The sequence below is a fragment of the Urocitellus parryii genome, chromosome 1 (genome assembly GCF_045843805.1).
Source record: "Urocitellus parryii isolate mUroPar1 chromosome 1, mUroPar1.hap1, whole genome shotgun sequence".
Classification (NCBI taxonomy): Eukaryota; Metazoa; Chordata; class Mammalia; order Rodentia; family Sciuridae; genus Urocitellus; species Urocitellus parryii.
In genome coordinates, this window is record NC_135531.1 from 181,729,317 (window position 1) to 181,752,821 (window position 23,505).

At 33.4% G+C, this 23,505-nt stretch overlaps 1 protein-coding gene across 3 annotated transcripts in view; it reads left to right on the top strand.

Moving 5' to 3' along the window:
• The window catches only part of Ptpn4 (protein tyrosine phosphatase non-receptor type 4), a 189,066-nt gene that overhangs the window by 104,840 nt on the left and 60,721 nt on the right, over nucleotides 1–23,505 (top strand). For all 3 annotated transcript variants that reach the window (XM_077802315.1, XM_077802314.1, XM_077802316.1), the window contains 4 exons: nucleotides 2,312–2,400; nucleotides 9,334–9,397; nucleotides 11,785–11,957; nucleotides 21,923–21,991. In XM_077802315.1, coding sequence (XP_077658441.1) covers nucleotides 2,312–2,400; nucleotides 9,334–9,397; nucleotides 11,785–11,957; nucleotides 21,923–21,991 — 395 coding nt within the window. The remainder of the gene's footprint in view (nucleotides 1–2,311; nucleotides 2,401–9,333; nucleotides 9,398–11,784; nucleotides 11,958–21,922; nucleotides 21,992–23,505) is intronic.

The following is a 23,505-nucleotide window of genomic DNA, read 5'->3' on the forward strand; positions in this document are numbered from 1 at the left end:
ATAAAGTATCCATTTAAGCCTCACTGAGAAGATAAACAGACCTGAGGAAACTATACATATGTCTAGGGTTTAGGGGGAGATAATTATTAGCAAAGGAAACAGCAATCGAAGGTGATGGGTAGCAGCAGTTCAGGTGACAGCAAAAAAAACGAGTTTGTCTGGGGGTTGTGTGAGGAAGGCAGGAGAATATTAGGAAATGAGGTCAAAGCAGACCAGGACTTTAAAAACATCTTAAAGACTTTGGTCTTTAATTTTAAGAAAGTTCCTTATAGGGTTTTGGGAGATTTTTAAAGATAGGCTATGATTTTACATTTTTAAAAGAAACTCATGGCTATTCTGAGAATATATTGTAAGACACTAAAGGAAGGGACCAGTAAACAGACTGTTAGATTTACCAGGCACAGTGGCACGTACCTATAATCCCAGGAGCTCAGGAGGCTGAGATAAGAGGATCACAAGTTCAAGGCGAGCCTCAGCAATTTAGTGAGGCTCTAACCAATTTAGTGAGACCCTGTCTCAATATAAAAAACAAAAATGGCTGCTAGGGATATTACTCAGTGGTAAAGTGTCCATGGGTTGAATCTTCAGTACAAAAAAAAAAAAAAAAACCAAAAAAAAAAACGACGAGACTGTTATGGTGATCCAGGTGAGAAAAAATGGTGGTTGTAGCAGTGGGATAGTAAAAAAGTAATCAGTAAGTGAAAGACCAGGCAGAGCAGGTTTCAGAATTAGTCTTGGGAGATGTTAAATTTGAGAAGACTTTTACAAGTCTAAATGAAGAAGAATAGACAGTTTATATAGATCTGGAGTTCAGAGGAAAAGTTTGAGCTTGAGATACAAATTTGGGAGTTGTTAGCTTATAGATAATATTTAAGACTACAAGATAAGAGACCTGGGAGAGGTGGGGCTGGAGTTGTAGCTCAGTGGTGAAGCACTGCCTGACATGTGTGAGGCACTGGATTCAATTCTCAGCACTGTATATAAATAAATGAATAAAATAAAGGTCCACCAACATCTAAAACAAATATTAAAAAAAGAAAAAAAAGAGCCCTGTGGGAGCAAATACTGCAGATAACAGAAGAGGTCCTCAAAGCTGGAACACTTCAAAGTTTAGAGGTTGGAGATGAGGAAGAATAGGAGATCAAGAAAGAACAGCCATTTGGATAGAAAGAAATTCTTTTTTATGTTAAAGATACAATTGTGTGTCTTTGGAGTCAAGTGAATCAGGGGTGGTCTACTGCATCAAATGATGCTTTTAGGTCAAGTAGGATGAGGACAGAGAACTGAATTAAAAATGTGGAAATCACTGGTGACCTTGTAAGAGCAAGTTTGTACTATAGCCACAGGATGATTAGAGAATTTTCAAGAAAGATTGTGAGGACAGTAATTTTGAGGAATTCTACAGTCCACAACATGGGTAATAACAACAGGAAACACCCATGTGGCATTTACTAAATGCCAGACACCCTTCTTAGGGCATTACATGTATTAATATCCTTTAATCCTTCAAACAGCCCTCTGAGGTGGGAATATTTTACTGCCACTTTACAGATGAGGGAAATGATACACAAAAAAAGTTAATTTGCATTACCTTCTAATACCTATTTCTGTGTTTAAAAACCAACGTATATCTTTTTTCTAAAGCTTCTTTTTTTTTTTTGTAGCAGGGATTGAACCCAGGCCCTTTAACCACTGAGCCACATCGTCAACCATTTGTATTTTTTATTTTAAGACAGGGTCAGGCTGGGATTGTGGCTCAATCCTGAGGGTGCTGGATTTGATTCTCAGCACCACATATTAATAAATAAAATGGAGATGCCTTGACAACTTAAAAAAAAAAAAAAAAAGACAGGGTCTAGCTAAATTGCTGAGGCTGGCTTTGAGTTTGCAAAGGATTATAGAAATGCACCCTGCTAAAGCCTCATTTTTAACCTATATATATTTGAAGACTTTTTGGCAGTTTGGTTAGAATCATCAAATAATGTAAAAACATAATTTGGAACAAGCAAAGGACCTCTTCTGTCAGTATAGAGGTATACATATGACTTCCATCTGTGTCCCCCTAAAGTATTCAGATCACAATTTTCCATAATTCTACTTCACATTTGCATCATCTTTTTTTTTTCACCTGCCTTTCTTAGGGAAATATGATGTATAAATTTGTAATAATTGCTATTTGGATTTGTCATTATAGCATGATTCTATAATATCTTTGAAAATGTCGAATTGTATTGAAACTAATCCTGTTTAAAAAATATATTTCTAACAACTAAAGCTGTTGTTTTAGATTGGTCATGTATTTCTTTTGAAGGATCAAAGTAACAATGAAATTATGATTGGTGTGATGTCAGGAGGAATTCTGATTTATAAGAACCGGGTACGAATGAATACCTTTCCATGGTAAGAACCTCATTAATGCTTTTGTTTTTACCACTTTATTACCAAATACAATAACTTGTGTTAAGTAAAGGTATGTTAACTTTTTTTAAATTTATTTTTTAGTTTAGGTGGGCACAATATCTTTATTTTATTTTTATGTAGTGCTGAGGATCGATCCCAGTGCCTTACTCATGCCAGGCAAGAGTGCTACCACTTGAGCCATATCCTCAGCCCAAGTATGTTAGCTTTTTAATGTCAGTTTTCTTAGGTGGTGCAACTTATACTTTATCCTGTTTACTTGGAACCTTCAAGAAAAAAACTAAAATTTGTTTATTTTAAAATGGCTACATAAAAATATTACTAATGAAATTTTTCTTAAAGAATCTCTAACTTCATACTGCAGCTTTATTAGAGCATTTACTTTGTGTCTTCTACCATGTTAAGAGCTGTAAGTACAGTATTTCATTTAAATGCATCCATTGGAATCCTAGTTTATTGTTGAAACAAAAATGGATATAATCTCTCTGGAATATCTTATAAGCCCCATGATATTTGAAATGGTTTTTATAGGGCGAATAGGAATTTTCTCAGTTGAAAGGGAAATGTGAAAGAGGCAGCAAATATAATAGAGTTTATTTAATGTGTATAGAGCATTCAAGATAGGAGTACCAAGCATTTGCTGAGGCCTGATGACGAGTTCATTAATGGAAGGATACTTGAGTTGCTTTTTCCTTTCTTCATTTGTTTTGATTGAGAAGAAAATAAGAATTTAGGAATATATTCCTTAAGGAAGAAAAAGGACTCAGACTTATACGTCTTACATGCTAAGGAGTTGATTTTTATTTTATAGCTACATATAGTGAGAGTTAAAGTTGAGACATAGAACTTATATTTCCAATTCCTTAACAGACCAGTTAGGTTAAAAATAAAAGTAGCAATGAGGATGTGAGTATTTAAAGTATCACGTGGAAAATAAACTGTGGATTTTTAAATTTTAGTTTCAAAAATTACACTAAATAGTTGGGATTTAAAGGTGCTAAAGCTACTAAGTCTGCCTCATTATGAAACATGAGGATTTTTTCTGAGCTTACTAATCACAGCAGTACATAATACAATATTAGGGAAATATTTACAATTTGGTAACAAGAAGCCATGATTTAAGATCCAATATATACATATTTTTTTCTTCATTGTTGGGAATCAAACTCAGGGCCTTGCACATGTTAGGCAAGTGCTTATACCACTGAACTATACACACAGCCCTTCCAAGTATCTTTGATAATCATCAAATTTTTTAACTTATTTTCACAAAAGCAAATACTTCTCACAGGTATCATTTGTGAATATGGATTATATTCATCTCCTAACCATTATCAAATTGGTATTTATGGCATTGCCATTGCCTTTAAATTTATAGTTTAGCAAGTACTGCATAAATTGACTTTAGGAAACCATAAAATCACTTTGAGTACTGATAATGATGATGTCTATAATATCTTTCATTTCAGGAACTTTATTTCATGTAATATCTCAAATAAGATGCTTAGGCCAAAAATTAAAATGGTGTAGATACCAAATATATTCATGAATGAAGAGTTTAAAACTGATAGAAAAAAAATCACTCATGAATTTCAATCCATTTATCTGTAGTTTAGAATTCTGCAAGTTTGGTAATTATTATAATTTTTTTAACAAATAAGGAGAAACGCAGGAGAAATTGGGTGGGCCTTAAATTAAATAACTGGTAAGTATGAAGCAGAGCTTTAAACTCATTTCATTTACCTCTTCTCTCAGAATTAGACCTACATGTAAAAAGAAAGTACCACATAATAAATATACTCTCTCTCGTGTCCATTTTCTATATATGATTATCCCCCAGCTCAGGTTTATACTTTAAATTTGTTGAATAACAAATTGGAGATATGTGGATTCTTTAAATTAGACTTCTTTAGAATGAATATCAACCAGGAGGCATCATTGAGACAACGAAAAGAGGAAGAGAGAGTTCTGATTTCCAGTCTGACAGGTAAAAAGCTTAGATGTTCACACTTCTGTCCTCACAACAAGAAAAAAGCTAATAACAACCCCAAACCAACAACTTTTAAGATTCTTCAGAGAATCAAGAAAATTGTTTTGAAAACAGGAGTGCCAAATTAATACAGAGAATAATCAAGGTTAGCAAACTACTAGAGCCAGAACTGTTAGGAATACTTAAAGGGCCGTTGTCTAATAGCTAGATACCAAGTTTTGACTAGATAAAGAAATAAAAAATATCTGAGGGACCCAGACTTAGGAAAACCTCCAGACTTTCATGAGTTTTCATGCCTCTCCGGGATCTCAGGATGAAGAAGGAAGAAAAAAATTCATTTATGGCAGTGGGTGGGGGAAAGTAAACATTTTAAAATCACTTAGAGCTTTCTGTTCTCCTTAACAAGGCCTGCCCTCAGAAACTATTTTGCCAGCACTTGAACAACATGAGTTCTATCAGAATCTTACCAAAATCGGGGATGGCAATTATCCAACTCAGACTCCTCCTGCTTTCTTGTCTACCTAAGGAGGGTCATAAGGAAGAGGCAGAAACCACTAAAGAACTGAGAAGTAATCAGGATTAAAGAATGGTTTCCCCGCTGCCTGTACCTTAACAGTCAGTGAGGCTCCTCTGTAATAACAGGATTATAACTGAAGTAACTGCAAAGCTCAGACTGTTTAAAGTTTACCTATGGAAACCTAAGACAATAGGGATAACAAAAACACAGATACTAGAGGAAATTGTAACCTCAAGTCTATAGTTTGTTTACAACAAACAGTAAACAGCCTTTCTTTTTGCCAGATAAATAAGAACCTCCACTAAAGGGATATTTGCCCTAGTTCCACTTACCCCTGTATATCACATCAGGCATTCATCAATCAATTACAAAGCATTGCTGAAAGGCAAAAAAACAAAAAACAGGAGAGGCAAAGGCAAGCACCAGAACCAGATTCAGGTATCTCAAAGATTTTAGGATTATATTACAAATTTAAAGTAATTAATTAGGGGTTGGGGTTGTGGCTCTCCTAGCATAAAATAAATAAAATAAAGGTATTGCATCCAACTACAACTAAAAAATAAGTTAAATAAATAAACTAATTAGTATGTAAGGACTTCAATGGAAAACTTACACAGTATACAAAATCTGATGAGTAATGTAACCAGAGAGATGGAAACCCTGTCAAACAATCAAAGGAATTAGAAACACTGCAAAAGGAGTGAAGAACAACCAATAAAAAAAATAATTAAAAAAAAATAAAAATAAAATAAAATACTTGTTATACTGTTCTAAAAAAAAAAAAAACAAAAGGAGTGAAGAATATCATGGGTTGTCTCATTGTTACATTGTATACAACTGAAATATAGTCACTGACCTTGAAGATAAGTCAGTATAAACTTCCCAAACTGGAAAGCCAAGAAGAAAAAGAAAAAAGGCAGTTAAGATAGATAATGAGACTATACCAGAAGGAGAATTTGAACAAAAGAAGTAGTGGTTGATACCTTTCTAAAGTTAATGACAGCCACTCAGGCACAAACCCAGAAGTTCAGAGAATATCAAACAAATTGAATACCCTCCGATTTTAGAGCTACACATAGCATATTCATACTTTAGAAAGTCAAAGAGAAAGAGAAAAATCTCAAAAGAAGCAAATGTCAACACCTTCATCAAGGAACAAGGATAAGAAACTATGTAAGCAGGAAGAAAATGGAATAAAAGTGTTGCAAGAAAAAGCTCACAAACTTAGAAGTCTGTAATTACCTTCAGAAGTGAAATAAATAAAACTTTCTCAGACAAAAATTGAGGGAGTTTGTTGCTAGCAACCCTGCCTTGTGAGAAATGTTAAAAGAAGTTCTCCAAAGTAAAGGAATTTTCAAATTGAAATTATCAAAATGTTTTTTTTTAACAACTTCACTGCTACAATTTACATACTCTAAATTTGCCTATTAAAGTATATAGTTCAGTGGTCTGTAGTGTATTTACAGGTGCAACATAATTTTACTCTTAATTTTGAATCATTTTTATTACTCCCAAGAGATAATCTTGCAACCATTAGGAGTCATTCCCCATCCCTTCCTCTGCCGCTCACCTATCACTAGACATGGCAATCACTAATCACTTTTTTCTCTCTAGAAGTTTCCTGTGCTGGATATTCCCTTAAATGAGATCATATGCTATGTGGTCATTAGTGACTGAGTTCTTTCATTTAACATAATGTTTTTGAGGTTCCTGCTGAATAATATTCCCTTCTGTGGTCATATACCACATTTTGTTCATCAGTTCATCAATCACTCTATCTTTTGGCCATTAGGAATGATGCTGCTATGAATATATGCATACAGGTTTTGTGGACACATGTGCTTTCATTTCATTAGGGCATATACAAAGGAATGGTTTTGCTGAGTTTTCAATCATGGCTGCATTATTTCACATTCCAAAGAGCAGCATATGTATGTTCAACTTCACTATATTCTCCCCTGTGGTGGTTGTTGTCTGTCTTTTATATGACAGTCATTCTGGTGGATGTGAAGTAATTATAATTTTTATTTGCATTTCTCTAATGTCTAGTAATGCTGAGCATTTTTTGAATGTTTGTAGTTCTTTCATCTTTTCTGGATTATTCAAACTGGACTTTTACAAAAACAGTCTACATACTGTCTTCTAGAGATATATCAAAAGCATAAAGAGACAGAATGGTTGAAAGTAAATGCATTGAAAAAGATAAACCAAGAATATAGAAACCAAAAGAAAACTATTATAGCTATAATATTATTTGACAAAATAGGTATTTCAAAGTCCTTTATTCATTGTTTAATTATATAAAAACTATTATGCCTATGTATAGAATAAAATCATATAGAATGTCTTTGTAAGAAAATACAAGTTGTATAAAATAAATTTTATGCCAAGGAGTAACCAGTGTAAGAATTTCTATTTATTCCTTGTTTAATGTTTTTCTGGGTTTTTAAAATTAATATGATTTGAAACTGGGTTAGATTTCCTTTATACTGATCATTTAGAATTGAATAGAGTTTTGTTTATTGCTTTTGTGACAACTCCTAATAGAAATTCATTTATAACTTCTAAAATATATGTACCGCTTTTAGGATTTTTTAAATGAAGTACCTGGTTTTCTTTTTTCCATAAATACAGTTTGTTTTATGTAGTCTTTTTTTTTCTTGACTTTCTAGAACTAACGTCCTCTGTCATATGACATAAGAATTTCCCCTTGTTGTGGGGAAGCTCTGAATGTAAAAATAAAAAACAAAAAATTTTAAGCCTAAAAACTAAACATAAACCAGTAAGTGCATTGGCACACACCTGTAATCCCAGGGACTTGGGAGGCTGAGCAGGAGGAGCACAAGTTTGAGGCCAGCCTCAGCACCTTACTGAGACCCAGTCTGAAATTAAAGAATAAAAAGGGATGAGGATGTAACTCAGTGGTAAAGTGCCCCTGGATGCATTCCTTAATACCAAACAAATAAACAAAAATACCACTGAGCATATATTTTCTTTCCTATTCTAAACTAGTCATGCTCGAAGCTGACTTATTCATTTGCCTCCCCAAGTGATTTGAGGTGTGAGAAATCTATCTGGGAATGCCAAGAGCTTCTTGGATGGATAGGGCCATGAGTTATGAAGATCAAAATTTAGAATTAACATGAAAAAAATGTATTAGAAGATTGGAGCAGGATCCCACAGAAGTTTTCACTAAATAAATTTAATGCCTTTGGCCTTATGACCAGGTCTTAAGGTCAAAAAGTATCTTGAGTCTTAACATATTACATATGGTTATAATAAAGAGAAACATCAGTTTTGCTCATATTGATTTCACTAATGGAACTTTGAGGATGCATACCATTGTGGATTTCATATGAGAAGAAAAGTAACATAGAAAGGTGAAATTTAAAAAAAAATACTTATGCCTTGTAGTGGGGGGTGGTACTGGGGATTGAACCTAGAGCTTTGAAAATGCTAGGCAAGTACTTTACCACTGAGCTACATTCTCAGCCCCTTTTTAAAATTTTATTCTGAGATGGGGTCTTGCTAAGTTACCCAGGCTAGCTCCAACTTGAGATTTCCTGCCTTAGTCTCCTGAGTAACTGGGATTATCAGCAAGTGCCACTGTACTAGTTTAATTAAGCTTTTTAAAGTCAAATAAAAAAATGGTTCTAGGGTCATTGCACAAAGCTGAAATTTTACATTTTATCAGTATTGCTTATAGTTTTAAGGAGTAAACTACACCTATTTTATTGATACTTCTTGAGGATTTTTTCTTTTTTGTTGTTGTTGTCATCGTTCACTGTTAAGTGCTGGGGATCTAACTCAGGGCTTCCTGCATGCTAGTTGGCAAGCACTCTACCACTGAGCCACATTCACAGTCCTATTTTTTGAAATTTTAATTTGTGACATTTAAGTATTTCTGTACATATAAAATTGGGAAACGGATATTTTGCAATTAGATATTTTGGTAAAATTTTCTGTAGTTGAACTCATAGATTTTAACTAGTTTTTCATGAAGCACCAAAAACTTCAGATTTTTTTTATATTCTGTGTGCATGTATAGAATATATGATAAGATGTTTAGATATTAGAAAATATAAATTTAAAAGATCATTTAATAGATACTTTCTTTTGGGGATGGGTGGATACCAGGGGTTGAACTCAGGGGCAATTGACCAATGAGCCACCTCCTAGACCTAGTTTGTATTTTATTTAGAGACAGGGTCTCACTGAGTTGCTTAGCACTTGACTATTGCTGAGGCTGGCTTTGAAACTGAGATCCTCCTGTCTCAGCCTCCCAAACCACTGGGATTACAGGCCTGTGCCATCGTGCCCGGCTGTTTTATAGATACTTTCTTAATTTGTTAATATTTTTCTCTTTATTCAATATTTTAAATGCTCTAGTTTGTTCTCTTTTGTATAGGTTGAAGATTGTGAAGATTTCTTTTAAGTGCAAACAGTTTTTTATTCAACTTAGAAAGGAATTGGTAAGTATTGGTCTAATAATTATTGATATAAATGAAGTAAGTCTTTTATGAAATGCCCAGTCATTAATGATAGAATTTTTCTACCATTATAAGTACAATTAATACTGTTGATAACTCTCTATTAAGGTAAATGAATTCACTTTTTATGACCAGGTGTATTTGTTTCTTCAGTGTTTCTGTGGTTTTGATTTAAAGTTCTTCTAGACATTCTTTCTGTTCTTTCCTCTACTCACAAACTGATTTCTAACACATGATATTCATTGTCCATCCCCAGGGTCCATTCCTAAGAGCAATAGCTGAACATTTTCTATGGCCTTCTCCTTTTTTTCTATTAAATCCACTGCATTTCATTTCATACATAAGTTCATTTCATTTTTGGAAAGCTGAGCATTTCGTTTATAATTCGTGAACATATAGCACATTTCCTCTCTGTGTTGAAGTGATAATGGCCTTTTTCTATGTTAAGTATAAGTTGAGTTGTCATGGACAGTACAGTGTTGGAAACAATTTTGTATTGTGATTATCTATTTCATCAAATTAACCTTTTTATTTACATTATTTCTTAGAAATTTTTGCAAATTAATATAGTTTTCAAGATTGGACGTGTGTGTGTGTGTGTGTGTGTGTGTGTGTGTGTGTGTGTAGAATGTATTTGAAACCTTAATGTATTTGAATCCACTGCATTTTATCAGGATATCAATCTAATCTGTGGCTGTTCATTTATGTTCACAAAATGTAGAGTTTTCCTAATCAAATTTCTATTGAAGTTAAAATGTAGCACAAAAAAGTACATGGGGTGTGTGTGTTTGTGTGTTGTTGGCAGTTGAACCCAGAGGTGCTCTACCACTGAGCCACATCCCCAGCCCCCCCCCCTTTAAATTTTTTTTTTAGTTGTAGATAGACAAAATACCTTTATTTTATTAAATTATTATTTTTATGCAGTGCTGAGGCTCAAACCTAGTGCCTCTCTTGTGCTAGACAAGTGTTCAACCACTGAGCTACAAGCCCAGCCACCCAGCTCTTTCTTAAAAAAAAAAATATAGATAGATAGATAGATAGATAGATATTGAGAATCAAATCTAGTGCTTCACACGTTAGGCAAACGCTCTACCACTGAGCCACAACCGAGCACCCCCTCACCGCCCAGCCCTTTTATTTTATTTTGAGATAGGGTCTCACTAAGTTGCCAAGGCTGGCTTTATACTTGGAATCCTCCTGTCTCAACCTCTTGTGTTGCTGGAATTACAGGCATGTACCCTGTAATTCCATTTTGCCCAATGTTTATGGTACATGTTATACATACTGTATGTGTTACTACATACAAAGCAACTAATAATCATAACTGAGATTAATTTTCTGGTGGTCAAGAAATGATGTTTTAAGCATATTAACTTTATACATGGTACTGTATTATTTACACATAGACATTTTACAGTGATTTAGTTATGGAAAATAGTTTCATGACTTTTTTTTTTTTTTTTTTAAATATAGTATTGGGGATTGAACCCAAGGGTGCTTTTCCAGTGAGCTATATCCCTAGCACTCCCCCCCTTACATATTAAGACAGGGTCTCACTAAGTAGCTGTCCTTGAACTTAATGATCCTCCTTCCTGACCTTCCTGAATTGCTAGGATTGGAGACATGTACTACAGCTTCTGGCTCTCTTTATGATCTTTGAATGGGGAAAGATTTGTAGAATAGTACATACAAGGAAATCTTCTTAACCTTAAACATAAAAATTGATAAGATGGGCTGTTATAGTTAATAACTCTTCATCAAAAGAAATCATTAAGAAATAACAGAATATGTATCACTCTCTCACACACACACTCTGTCCTTAGTTTTAAATGCAAGCCAATAGAAAAATAAACTAGTAACTTGAACTACACTTCACACAAGAGAGTGTATCCACATGGCCAGTAACGTGAAAAGATATTGAACCTCATTAGTCATCAAGGAGGTACAAATTATAACCAAAGTGTGCTGCCCTTGGATACTCACCAGAATATTAAAATGAAAAGGACTGATAAACCAGTGGTTGGTGAATATATGGAGCATACACAATTGTTGGATTTTATGTACTAAAGCTCAACATACTCGTATCTATGGTCCATCAACAGAAAAGTGTTCAAGTGTACACCAGATGACATACAGAAGTATACACAGCAGCATTACTCTTATCCCCTCAGACTGGAATCATCAAGTGTCTATCAGCAGTAAAGTGGATAAGTATCTGTAGTGTGTACATTTCCAGTAGAATACTATGAAGAATAAAAATAAATGAGTTATTGCTTCACAGCTCTGTAGATGTATACCGAACAAAAGTAAATATAGCATTAGATTCTGACTTTTTTTCTGATATTCTCTGCATTTTTGGTTTATTACAGCATGAATCTAGAGAAACACTACTGGGATTTAATATGGTGAATTACCGAGCTTGTAAGAATTTGTGGAAAGCATGTGTAGAACATCACACATTCTTCCGTTTGGACAGACCACTTCCACCTCAAAAGAATTTTTTTGCACATTATTTTACATTAGGTTCAAAATTCCGGTACTGGTAAGTACTACTTTTGTATTAAGAATTTTTTGTTAGATGTTTTTCCTCCCATGAAAGCAATTATCTAGTTGATAGAACCATAGAATTATTGCTCCTCATACCTACCTTTGGAGTCCCTATGGAATGCAGCCCTTACATATGTATCAGAAAGCTCTATGTGTTCTTCAGAGATTCATCAGGCTTCAGAGACCCATTCTATTGACTTTATTTCAGGTCCTTATTATCTAAAGTAAATTAACCACATTAACTTATTTATAGTCTAGACAGGTTAGATTTCCATTGTCTCTTTACTATTTATGTAAAAACTTCTCTTTGTTCAGGCACATTTATTTTATTTGTAAAAATTAAGATAGATTCTGCATGAGTTTATATAGTTTTTTTTAATTTATAATTTAGCATATTTCTGAGTTGTTAAACCATCTATTGTAAAGAGTTCAGAATATTCATTAGGCAAAATCAAATTTAGTTGTTGAACAAGAACTCCGGGGTTTCTTTTCCCTACAAGTGTCTTATTTATTATTTCTTAAATCATTTTTATTTTTAATGGACACATAATGGGGTATAATGTAATATTTGATACCTATAAAATATGTATAATGATCAGATCAAGGTAATTGGCATATTCATCACCTCAGACATTTATCAATTATTTTGAAATGTACCATTAATTGTTGTTAGTCAGCATTATCCTATTGTGCTGTAGGATATTAGAAGTTATTTCTCCTATCCAACTGCACCCTTTGTCTTATTTATTCTTGACAGCTTTTTTTTTTCCTGAAAGTCTTTGGGGGAGTAACTAAATTTGAAGAAGCTCTGATTGGTATTATTTATGGAATTTTTAAAGGACTTTAAAAGCTGGTTTTAAAATGAAACCAGATAAGACTTGTATAGAAAAAGTTATTGATGATCTTCTAGTAAGACGAATGTTACTGATTTTGTCTGTTTCTGTTCACAAAATAAGATTTTTCTATCTTCAGTAAATAAAACCCTTGACCATTATGTGATAGGCTGATTTTATCTTATATGTTCAGGAGAAAAATATTTAGAAGTGTCCTAAAAAATTTACATTGTAGGGACTGGGGTTGTGGCCCAGTGGTACAATGCTTGCCTAGCACATATGAGACACTGGATTTGATCCTCAGCACTACATAAATAAATAAATAGCATTGTGTCCATCTGCAACTTAAAAAAATTTTTTTTAAATTTACATTGTAAATTATAGACATGTATATATGCGCAGTTTGTAATCTCAGTAAAAATTAACAGCATAAAGTTTACTACAGAGTATATCACTAAAAATAGATGCCTGTCATCCCAAGAAAATGTAATAAAAGTGCACAAAAGTTTAGTAGCAACAATTAAACAGAATTAGGAAAATTTTAATTAAAAAAAAAACAGAATCTTCAGTGACTTGATATGTTTTAACTCCTTTCTCACTTTCCTAAAAGCAATATTGAGAAAAATTATTTGCAAAATTGAAGGTAAGAAGTCTGAAGGTGAATGTGTGCAGTCAATTGTGAAAGTCAAGGGAAAATATTGAACCTTCCCTACAGAAAAAAAATCTCAAAAGGCTTTATGTTGTTTGAAATGTGAGATTAGTATAAAACCAACCTAAGGGTGTTCTTCAATGAGTCTAATTCCAAAATGACCACTGGGGTAATCACCCAAATACTGACCTTACTTTCTGGTAGAACTCTTTTCTTTTCCCATATCCTTGCAGAAATATGTATCTGTCCATCCATTTCCCTCCCTCTCTCCCACCCTCCTCTCTCTCCATATACACACACCCATTTTACTTATGTGACAAAGAAATTAATAAAACACAGTAACCAATCTTCAACTACAGTTCAAACAGGTCTCAGATAAGAAAAAATTCAAGAAAGTAATCCAAACCATACCACAGGTCTAGATGTGATGAATACAAATAGAAGAGACAATTGAAGATACTATTGTGGAGAAGATCATCACTGACACCAAAAGAAATTTCTACCATAGACATTAATTTTTAAAAAAAGTTTAAGAACTATTTTGGGGCTGGGATATCAGTGGCAGACCGCTTGCCTCGCACATGTGAGGCACTGAGTTTGATCCTCACCACAACATAAAAATAAATAAATAAAGGTATTGTGTTCATCTACAACATATATATATACACACACACATAATATACATATAATATACACAAAATATACATATATATTTAAAAAAAAATAAACTCATATTTAAAAACAAAAAAAATATTTTAAGATTGGTGGAGAGAACAATAACTGCCATTTGACTGTTATTGCCCTTGGGAGAAGACTGATCTAGAATTGACAGACTTTGTTCATTCAACAGAACTGAGACTATGGTCTATTAAGTGGAATCTGTGCATTTTTAGAAATTGAATGAAATACTTTAAAATAGATTTATTGAGGTATTCACACATAGTAAACTACTACATTTAAAATTAATGTTTGAATCTCCATGAATCCTTCACCATAATCACAATAATAAGCATACCCATCACCCACGAAAGATCTATAATATTCCTCTGCGATAACCTTTCTTCCACCTTTTGTCCTCAGACAACTGCTGATCTGTTCTCTGTCTTTATAAATTTTCTAGGATTTTATGTAAAGTGAAACATTAAGTATTCTTTTTAGTCTTTAGTCAATCCACTTTTACTCAGAATAATTACTTTAAGATTCATCCATATTCTTGCCTGTATTTATAGCTCATTTCTTTTTATTGCAGAGTAATAGTCCATTGTGTAGATAAATAATTGGTTATCCATTTGATGATGGGTATCAAGTGGATTGTTTCCAGATTCAGGCTATTACAAATAAAGCTACTGTGAACATGCATGTGGAAGTCTTTGTATGGACATTTTCTTAGGTAAATACCTAAATGTATAATGGCCAGCTCATATGGTAGATGCATGTTTAACTTTTTAAGAACTGTTGAACATTTTGTCCAAGCAGTTGTACCTTTGTGAACTTTCCTGCAGTGTATGCAGTGTAGTTTCCTGCAGTGTAAGTTCTATTTTAGGACTGAGGGTGTAACCCAGTCATAGGATACTTGTCCTACATACATAAAACCCTGGGATCAATTCCTCCCACCACCCAAAAAAATAGACTTCTAGCTTTACCAGGTCCTCAAAGATAGTGCTTGCTGTTATCTTTTTAGTGTTTACCAGTATCAAGAGAACAGATTTTGAATTTTGATGGAGTTAAGCTTACTAGTTTGTTCTTTTATCAACTTTTCTTTTGTTCTCATATCTAAGAAATATTTGCCTAATCCAAGGTCACAAAGATTTATTTCTCTGTTTCCTTCTAAGAGTTTTATAGTTTTTGCTCCTACATTTAGTTCTTACATTTAGGTGATACATTTGGATATAATTCTTATATTTGATGTGAAATATGGGTTGGAGTTCATTTTTTGAACATTTATATCTAGTTGTTTCTTTTCACTTTTGTCAAAAATGAGTAGCTCATTTGTATCGTCCTGTTGTTGAACTTATTTTTTATTATTAGTCCTCTAGCTTTGCTCCTCTTTTAAAAGTTGTTTTGGATATTCTAGCCACTTTGTATTTCCATTTGAATTTTAGAGTGATTTTACCAATTTCTATGAAAAAGGGATTCTAATTGGAATCATGCCGAATCTGTATATCCATTTTTGGAGAATTGATATCTTAAAAATATAGGCTCTTCCAACTCATGAAGCATAATATGTGTTTTTCTTAAGTCTTCTTTTATTTCTCCAGCAATGATTTTAGTTTTTTTATGTACAAGTCTTGCATATCTTTGTCAAATTTAGCTTTACATATTTCATATTTTTATCCATAAATGGTATTTGTTAAATTTTGATTTCAAATTGATGGTTGCCATTAGAAGAAATGCAGTTGACTTTTTTAATGTTGACCTTGTTTCCTGAAGCCTTGCTAAACTCATTTATTATAGGAGCTTTCTTATAGTTTCCAACATATATTTTTTTTTTTTTTTGGTACCAAGAATTGAGCCCAGAGGCACTTAACTACTGAGCCACATCCCCAGCCCTTTTTAATATTTATTTAGAGACAGGATCTCACTGAGTTGGTTAGGGCCTCGCTAAGTTGCTGAGGCTAGCTTAAACTCATGATCCTCCTGCCTTGGCCTCCCAAGCCACTGGGATTACAGGTGTGTGCCACCGAGCCCAGCAGTTTCCAACAGATTTTCTACCTGTAAGGTAAAGATGGTTTTAGTTCTTCCCTTCTAATCTGATGCTTTTTCTTTTTCTTTCCTTATTGTTCCATCTGGATTACCATGTTGAATAGTGTTGAATACAAGTGATGCGGGCAGACTTCCTTGCCTTCTTCTTAATCATCTTGGTAGAAAGCATGTCATCTATTGACTGTGAACTATGATTTTGGTTGTAGGCTTTTTCTAGATGCCCCATATCATTCATGCATGTTAAAGAACTTCTTGTTTCTTCTTTCCTGAAAGTTTTTGTTAGGATTGTGTGTTGATTTTTGTTAAATGCTTACTCTGTAATTATTGAGATTATCATGGTTTTCTTTTCAGTTTGTTAATATGATCAGTTACTTTTTGAGTTTCAAGTGTCAAACCAGTTTTCTATTCCTGGGATAATGCTCTCTTTTTTATATGCTGTCTAAATAAACTTGTTAAAATTTTGTTTAGAAATTTTGCATCTGTGCTCATGAAGGATATTGGTATGTAGTTTTCTATCTTATAGTGACATTGCCAGGTTTCTGTGTCAGGGTAATATTGGCCTTATTGAAGAAATTAGAATATCTCTATTTTCCTGGAAGAGTTTGTGTGGTAATGCTCTAATTTCCTTTGTAAATGTTTGATAGAATTTACTAATTAAACCAAATTACATTGTTATATTTGTGCATGTATGAAGATATAAGAACAAATCCCACTGTTGTGTTTAATTGTAATGCACCAATTAAAAATATGGAGGGAAAGTGGCATAAATAAATAATAGGCATTGCATTCCAATTGTGAAAGACACTTCACCAGCCTTGGATATTATTGATCTCTTTTGTGATTGCTAATAAAGGAGTTTTATTTATTTATTTTATTTTTTATGTGGTGCTGAAGATCGAACCCAGTGCCCTGTGCATGCTAGGCAAGCACTCTACCACTGAGCCACAACCCCAGCCTATAAAGGAGTTTTAAATAGTGAGAAAAGAAAAAGAATTTACCAATTAATCCTTCTGGGCAGTTTTATTTCTTAGAATGTTTTGAATAAATGTCCAAAAATTTTAATAGATAAGACAGTCCTGAGCAAACTTTGGTAGTTTTTCTTTAAACAGATTTTCCCATTTCATCTAAGTTACTGGCTTTGTTAGCTTAAGGTTCATAATGTTACCATTATCTTTTTAATATGTCCAGAATTTAGCAATGTTGCTTGTCTAGTTGATATTGATAACTTGTCTTGCTAGAAGTTTATCTGTTTGGATTAAATATTTTTTGAACAATGAATATGCCAAATGAAACTTGTCTTCGGGCTTATGTAGCTTGTGGACCACTCTTTGACTCTGAAGTCCTAATGAAAATAAGAGACTAAAAAATATTAAGCTCACCCAGGTTGCCATTCAAGTCTAAAGTCAGCATGACATTATTCAGTATGTTAAACCTCATGTAATATAAAATCTCTGAGCCTTTGAAAAACATCTACTCATAGTAAAATTAAGCCAACTAAGAGATAAGTCAAAATAACTCAAGAAAAATTCTTCACTTAGAATAAAGATTAAATCATTCAAATAGAATTAATACTTTACAATTGTGAAAATGATAACTACTGAATAGAAATAAATGGTAAAATTTTAAAATGTAAAATAAATACTGTAACTTTAAAATTAATTAATTAATTTTTTAAAAAATAAATTGAACCACACCTGTAATCCCCGAAACTCAAGAGGATAAGGCAGGATTACAAGTTCAAAGCCAGCCTGAGCAACTTAGACCCTATCTCAAAATAAATTTAAAAAGCAAGGGAAGATGTAGCTAAATAGTAGAGTGTCCCTGGCCCCTGGGTGCAATCCCCAGTACCACAAAAAAGAAAAGAAAAAAAAAAAAAAGACAAGTGAGAAGAAGTATTTGAATTCTTAATGTATAGCTTTAAATATTAATACATGAACTTCTTAAGCTTTCTCAATCTTTTTTCCTTATTTTTTTTAAACAAACAGAGTCTTTTCCTTTCTTTTATTTCAAAGGAAATCAGCATTATCTTTTTCAGTTAAAACTGGATTATAATTAAGCATGGTCATACGTGCCTGTAGCCTCAGCCAATCCAGAGAGTGAGATAGTAGTATTGCTCTATCCCAGAAATTTTTAATTAGCTTTATTATATTTGTTTATTTTTTGTGTGTGATGCTAAGGATCGAACCCAGCGCCTCACATGTACTAGGCAAGTGCTCTACGAATGAGCCACAACCCCAGCCCTGATCCCAGGAATCTGAGGCTAGCCTAGACAATGTAGTAAGACCCTGTCTCAAAAAAAGTAAAAATTAAACAAGTGGCATATATCTTGTATTCACATTAAGATTCTGTCTCTATTTCAAGACTTTCTTCAAAATGATTTTTACCTGTGCTTAATGATGATGATTTCTTGGTAGAAAAAAAAAAAACAGTTTTTTTTTTCTTTTTAAACCTTTTTTATATTACTTAATTACTTATAAATAATAAGCATATATATTTATATACAGACATATGTATATATATTTACCTCCTGGCACTTTCTTTTTTTTTCTTTTTCTTTTTTTTTTTAACAAGCCTATCTTTTTTTTTAATTAATTTTTTTCTTTTTTCTTTTAGAGAGAGAGAATTTCAATATTGATTTTTTAGTTTCGGCGGACACAACATCTCTGTTTTGCATATGGTGCTGAGGATCGAACCCAGGCTGCACACATGCCAGGCGAGCACGGTACCACTTGAGCCACATCCCCAGCCCTCCTGGCACTTTCTTATTGTTCAAAAGATCAGTTATCTACTGTCAGATTTTGGTGTTCTATATTCTAATAACAATTCTAAGCCTTTAAAGACTGTGTTTAGATAATATGCAACATATAAACTCTCTGATATTGTTTAAATTGTTCTTTCCGTGGCTATAACTCAGTGGCAGAGCGCTTGCCTAGCATGTGTGAGGTACTGGGTTCCATCCTTAGCGCCACATAAAAATAAGCAAGCAAAATAAAAGCATGCTGTTCATCTACAACTACAAAATATTTTAAGTAAATAAATTTGTTCCTTCCTTATTTTGAAATTCAATTGTAAATCCAGCCTTTTGAATAAGAGTGCGCCATTTGAATCCTCTTCACTGGATAATTAATGTATCTGTCAGGATTTAGTTAGAGGAACAAAGTCTTTTTGATATTTCAAATAAAAGCAATTTAATCGAGGGAAATAGTTATACAGGTGTTAAAAAAGACTGGGAAGGCAATAGGGAATAAGTGGGCTGTGAAGAGGCAAATAGGAAGAAGGGAGAATGCCCAAGGATCAAAAGCTTGGGTCACTTCTGGGCTGGAATTCCCAGGCCTGGACTTGATACTACACTGTTAGAGCCACTCTCACAATTCTGAATCATCCAGAGAAGTGTTGCTTTAGCCAACGATGGAACCATCTATAAGATGCTGTTTCCCACTGTGCCCTGTTCCTACAACTTAAAGCAGCTACCAGCACCTTCCTGTTTCCTGCTCTGCCTTTCTCTACTTTCTGATCTTCCATCAGTGCCTTCTGAAAACAGAATGTAACAGAAAGACAGGTGGCAAAGGAATCTACAAAATGGAGTGTATTCACTCAAAACCCCTTGCTAATTGTAGCAGAGCACAAAAGGACAGAATTGATACTTATTGTCCAACCTTCAAAAGCTGATTTTTGCAGTCAAGTCAGAAAGATTTCAGACATGTCACTCAGAGCAATAGGCATGAGTTTATTGAAGGGATAGGAAAAGGGAAAGAGGATACTCTCAAGCCAGAGAATGGGTCCTGTCAGAGAAAAGAGGGATAATTAGCCTCTCCTGCACTCCAGTTTTATTAGAGATCCCAGAGAAATTTCCAGAGAGTCCCACTCAGGCCCACCTCTTAACTTTTGACTGGCAGACTTTAAAATCTCCACTGCCATGACAACTCTAAGTCACCTTAGCATATACTGACCTGTTCAAATTGGATTCTTAACCATGCATTCTTACAGATTTTATGGTTAAAAGGAATTATCCTTATCTCCCTGAGTTTTGGGATCTGGTCTGTGAAAAGAGTCACAGAAGTCTTCCTCTTCAGGGTAACTTGGGATTTTCTTATCTATGTTATTTTGGGCCTGCATTTCTCCTACAGATAATAAGTAGTTTACAGAGGAATGCAACATATCCTGTCTACTTAAGCCAGGCAGGGCTACAGGTAAATTACTTCTTGGAAAAGAAAGCACGTGGGGGTCAGCACAGTGGGCCCATACTATAGAATTATTCTTTTAACCTTGTGTTCCCACTACTCACATCTGTCTGCCCCCATCACTATGACAGCTCAGTCCACATTAAGTTAGTGTGTATATACAAACCATATATATTTGCCATATATATTTATAGTTTTAAAGATTAAGCTTTATGTTTATAGTCCCTAAGAACTTTAAAAATTATCTGAAGCACTTTTTAATCACTAGAGTGACTAGTAGTCTTATAAATAAAGTAAGAAAGGCAGCATGACAAATGTTTAACAGTCTTATACCTAATAACTATACACTAAATAAACACTTTTTCCCTCATAGTTAAGTGGTGGTTGACAATACAGGTACTATTGTCATACCTAAAATGTTGAAATATTATTTTGACTGGTAACATTAGACAGAAGTATTATTTTCCCCACCAGCCTCCCCATGCACACCCGGTTATCTCTTGTCCAGAATATCCAAGGGATTAAATCTTATTCTAATGTGGAAATACAAATAGTGGGGAACCTTAATTTATTATGTCTTCCTTAGAGGTATACTTTCTTAGGAAAGTTCAACTTATTAGCATTAAAACATCATGTTACTGTTTCTCATTTTTCCATTAAAACCTCACAAGCATGCTCTTCAGATCACACTTATATCATGGAAAATGGTCTTAAAATTGCTTGAGTAGCTTTGGAGACCTTTATTTGGCTAGTCTTACGTGCATTGATATCTACATTTGTAAATGGTTATATTTGATGTACTAGAAATGTATTCACACTCAAGTAATGAGATATCACAAATCTTAAAATTCTCTAAGAATCAACCCTTTATTAACAAAGTTGGTGTGAACACACTGGTGTACAAAGGAGGATAATCAGATTCCTTGCATAAAGTGTTACTGATCAACTAATTGGTTTCAAGATAAATATCTTAGTGCCTAACTCCTAATGTTATTTCTGTCCTTAGTTTTCCTTTCTATATTTGGAAATCTGGAATTGCCCCACGTCTGGACATGTAGGGAGTTGAGGATATATGTAACAGTCCTCATTATCTGTATGATTATTAGCAGTTGAAAGGAAGAAAAGCTTGCCCAAAGAAAGAGCACTTCTCCAAGATCATCCCCCATGTTTCAGCTCCTTGCTTAAGGAATAGTGGAGACACTAGCTAAACCCCAAACCTGTGGGGACAGGACAGGGATGATAGAGTTTGTTTAAACTAGGGGCACAACAGCCTGTTTCTTACTCTAGAGAGAATGTTTTGGCAGGGCAGAACCAGGAAGGAATTCCTCTCATACAAAACTATTTTGCTCATACTCTAAGTATTTGAAAATAAAATGTCTGTGGAACACATGTCTGTTCATTAATGGGAAAACTTCATCCATCCAGGTAGAACTGGAATGTAGTTCAGTCTAATAGTCTTATTCTGCTTTTGTTGTCATTATTGTTGTTGTTGGAAATGTCTTGTCTCATACAAAATTGTAATATAGTCATATTGTGTGTTGTCATTTTATCTTGTAGTTCTCTTTAAGATATTGTACATATTTATGTATTTCAGTGGGAGAACTGAAGTCCAGTCAGTTCAGTATGGCAAAGAAAAGGCAAATAAAGACAGGGTATTTGCAAGGTAAGCCAATTCTGTTTCAGTGTCTGAATTTTTTTTGAAGAATTAAAGTTATTAAAATTTTTTTCTAAATGATTTCAGAATAGTCACAAGTCCTTTTCTTTATTCACACAATTGATTTGTTTTCCTTCCTTCCCCAAATGAAAATTAATCCTTTTTTCTAATTAATGAAAATGAGAGATAGGATACATATTTAAATTTAAAATCCCAACATTGTCATATATCCTAAAGAAAAATTGTCATCCCAAAACAACCATTTTAAATTTTTTCCAGGGTTTATTCAAGATTTTTCTGTGCATTTATAGATATATGTATGTATATATTTGTTTCAAAAATGTTTCATGCTTTTTGTTGCTTGCTTTGATCACTTAACATATCACGCACATTTTCTTTGATGCTGAAAAAAATCTAATCATTTATAATGGCAGTATGTCTTTATAAACGGTTAAATACTTTTACAGTTAAATGTAAATCTAACTTTTGGGTTCTTTCCTTTGCCCCTGCCATGTCCCTGCCTTCACAGTAAGAGTTGTTGCTAAGACTATTTGTGACTGTCACAGTAATATGTATTAAGAGCTTATAAAAATAAATAATAACTATGAGCTACTTATATTTAAAGCAGAAAATTATAGAAAGATGTATTTTGTGTTTGAGTAAAATTTACGTACCTTTTTTCCTTTCTTCTGGGGTTTCCTTCTTTCTGATTTGTCTATGAATAATCTAACAGGGAAACAGTCTATGAAAATGGCTTGGTGGGAAGGATTCAGCAGGTTAGGGATATAGCATTTTGCTGTGATAAGTTTTCTTGAATTTTAATAGTATAATTCATTTTAGCATTTGTTCAGAAAAGTTTTGAATCCATTTTATTCTTATATCTTAGTTTTAGATTTATGAGGGGAAGTTATCTTTTTATTTAATATAAATTTTAGTGGCGTGGTTATTTTGGAAGGGAGAAAAAAGTCAAAACACAGAGATGGTTATCCTAATTTACATGATTCCTGAAATTACTCAAAATCCTCCTTTTTACAGTGCTAGACACCATTATTTCCAGTTAGTAATAAAGACCTGTACAAAGTTAAAATGCACAGTTAAGTGTTAATGTAAAATTGTTTTCCTTGCAATTGCTCTTAGGGAAAAAATAATTTTCTTATCAACTTTATTATTCTAACTTAGAATGAATTTTTTCTAGCTCTGAGTATGATAATTTATTTTGTAATACTCATTTAAGTACTTATTAAAATGAAAATATTTTTCCTGTTACAACTGCACCAGAACAATATCCTTAAGCCTTTTTCTTTCCTAACAGTAAGCTTTTTTCTTACTTAATATTTACTAAAAAAAATCAAAGATAAAATTTAAAGATAGCTATAATATTATGTCCATGAATACAGTATTATAAGTGTATTTTTACCATAAGGTTAATAGCAAATGCAAATGGTTTCTGTTTTATTTATTTATTTACTTATTGTTTATTTGTTTTTTGGTAGTGCTGGGGATCAAACCCATGGCCTTGCCCA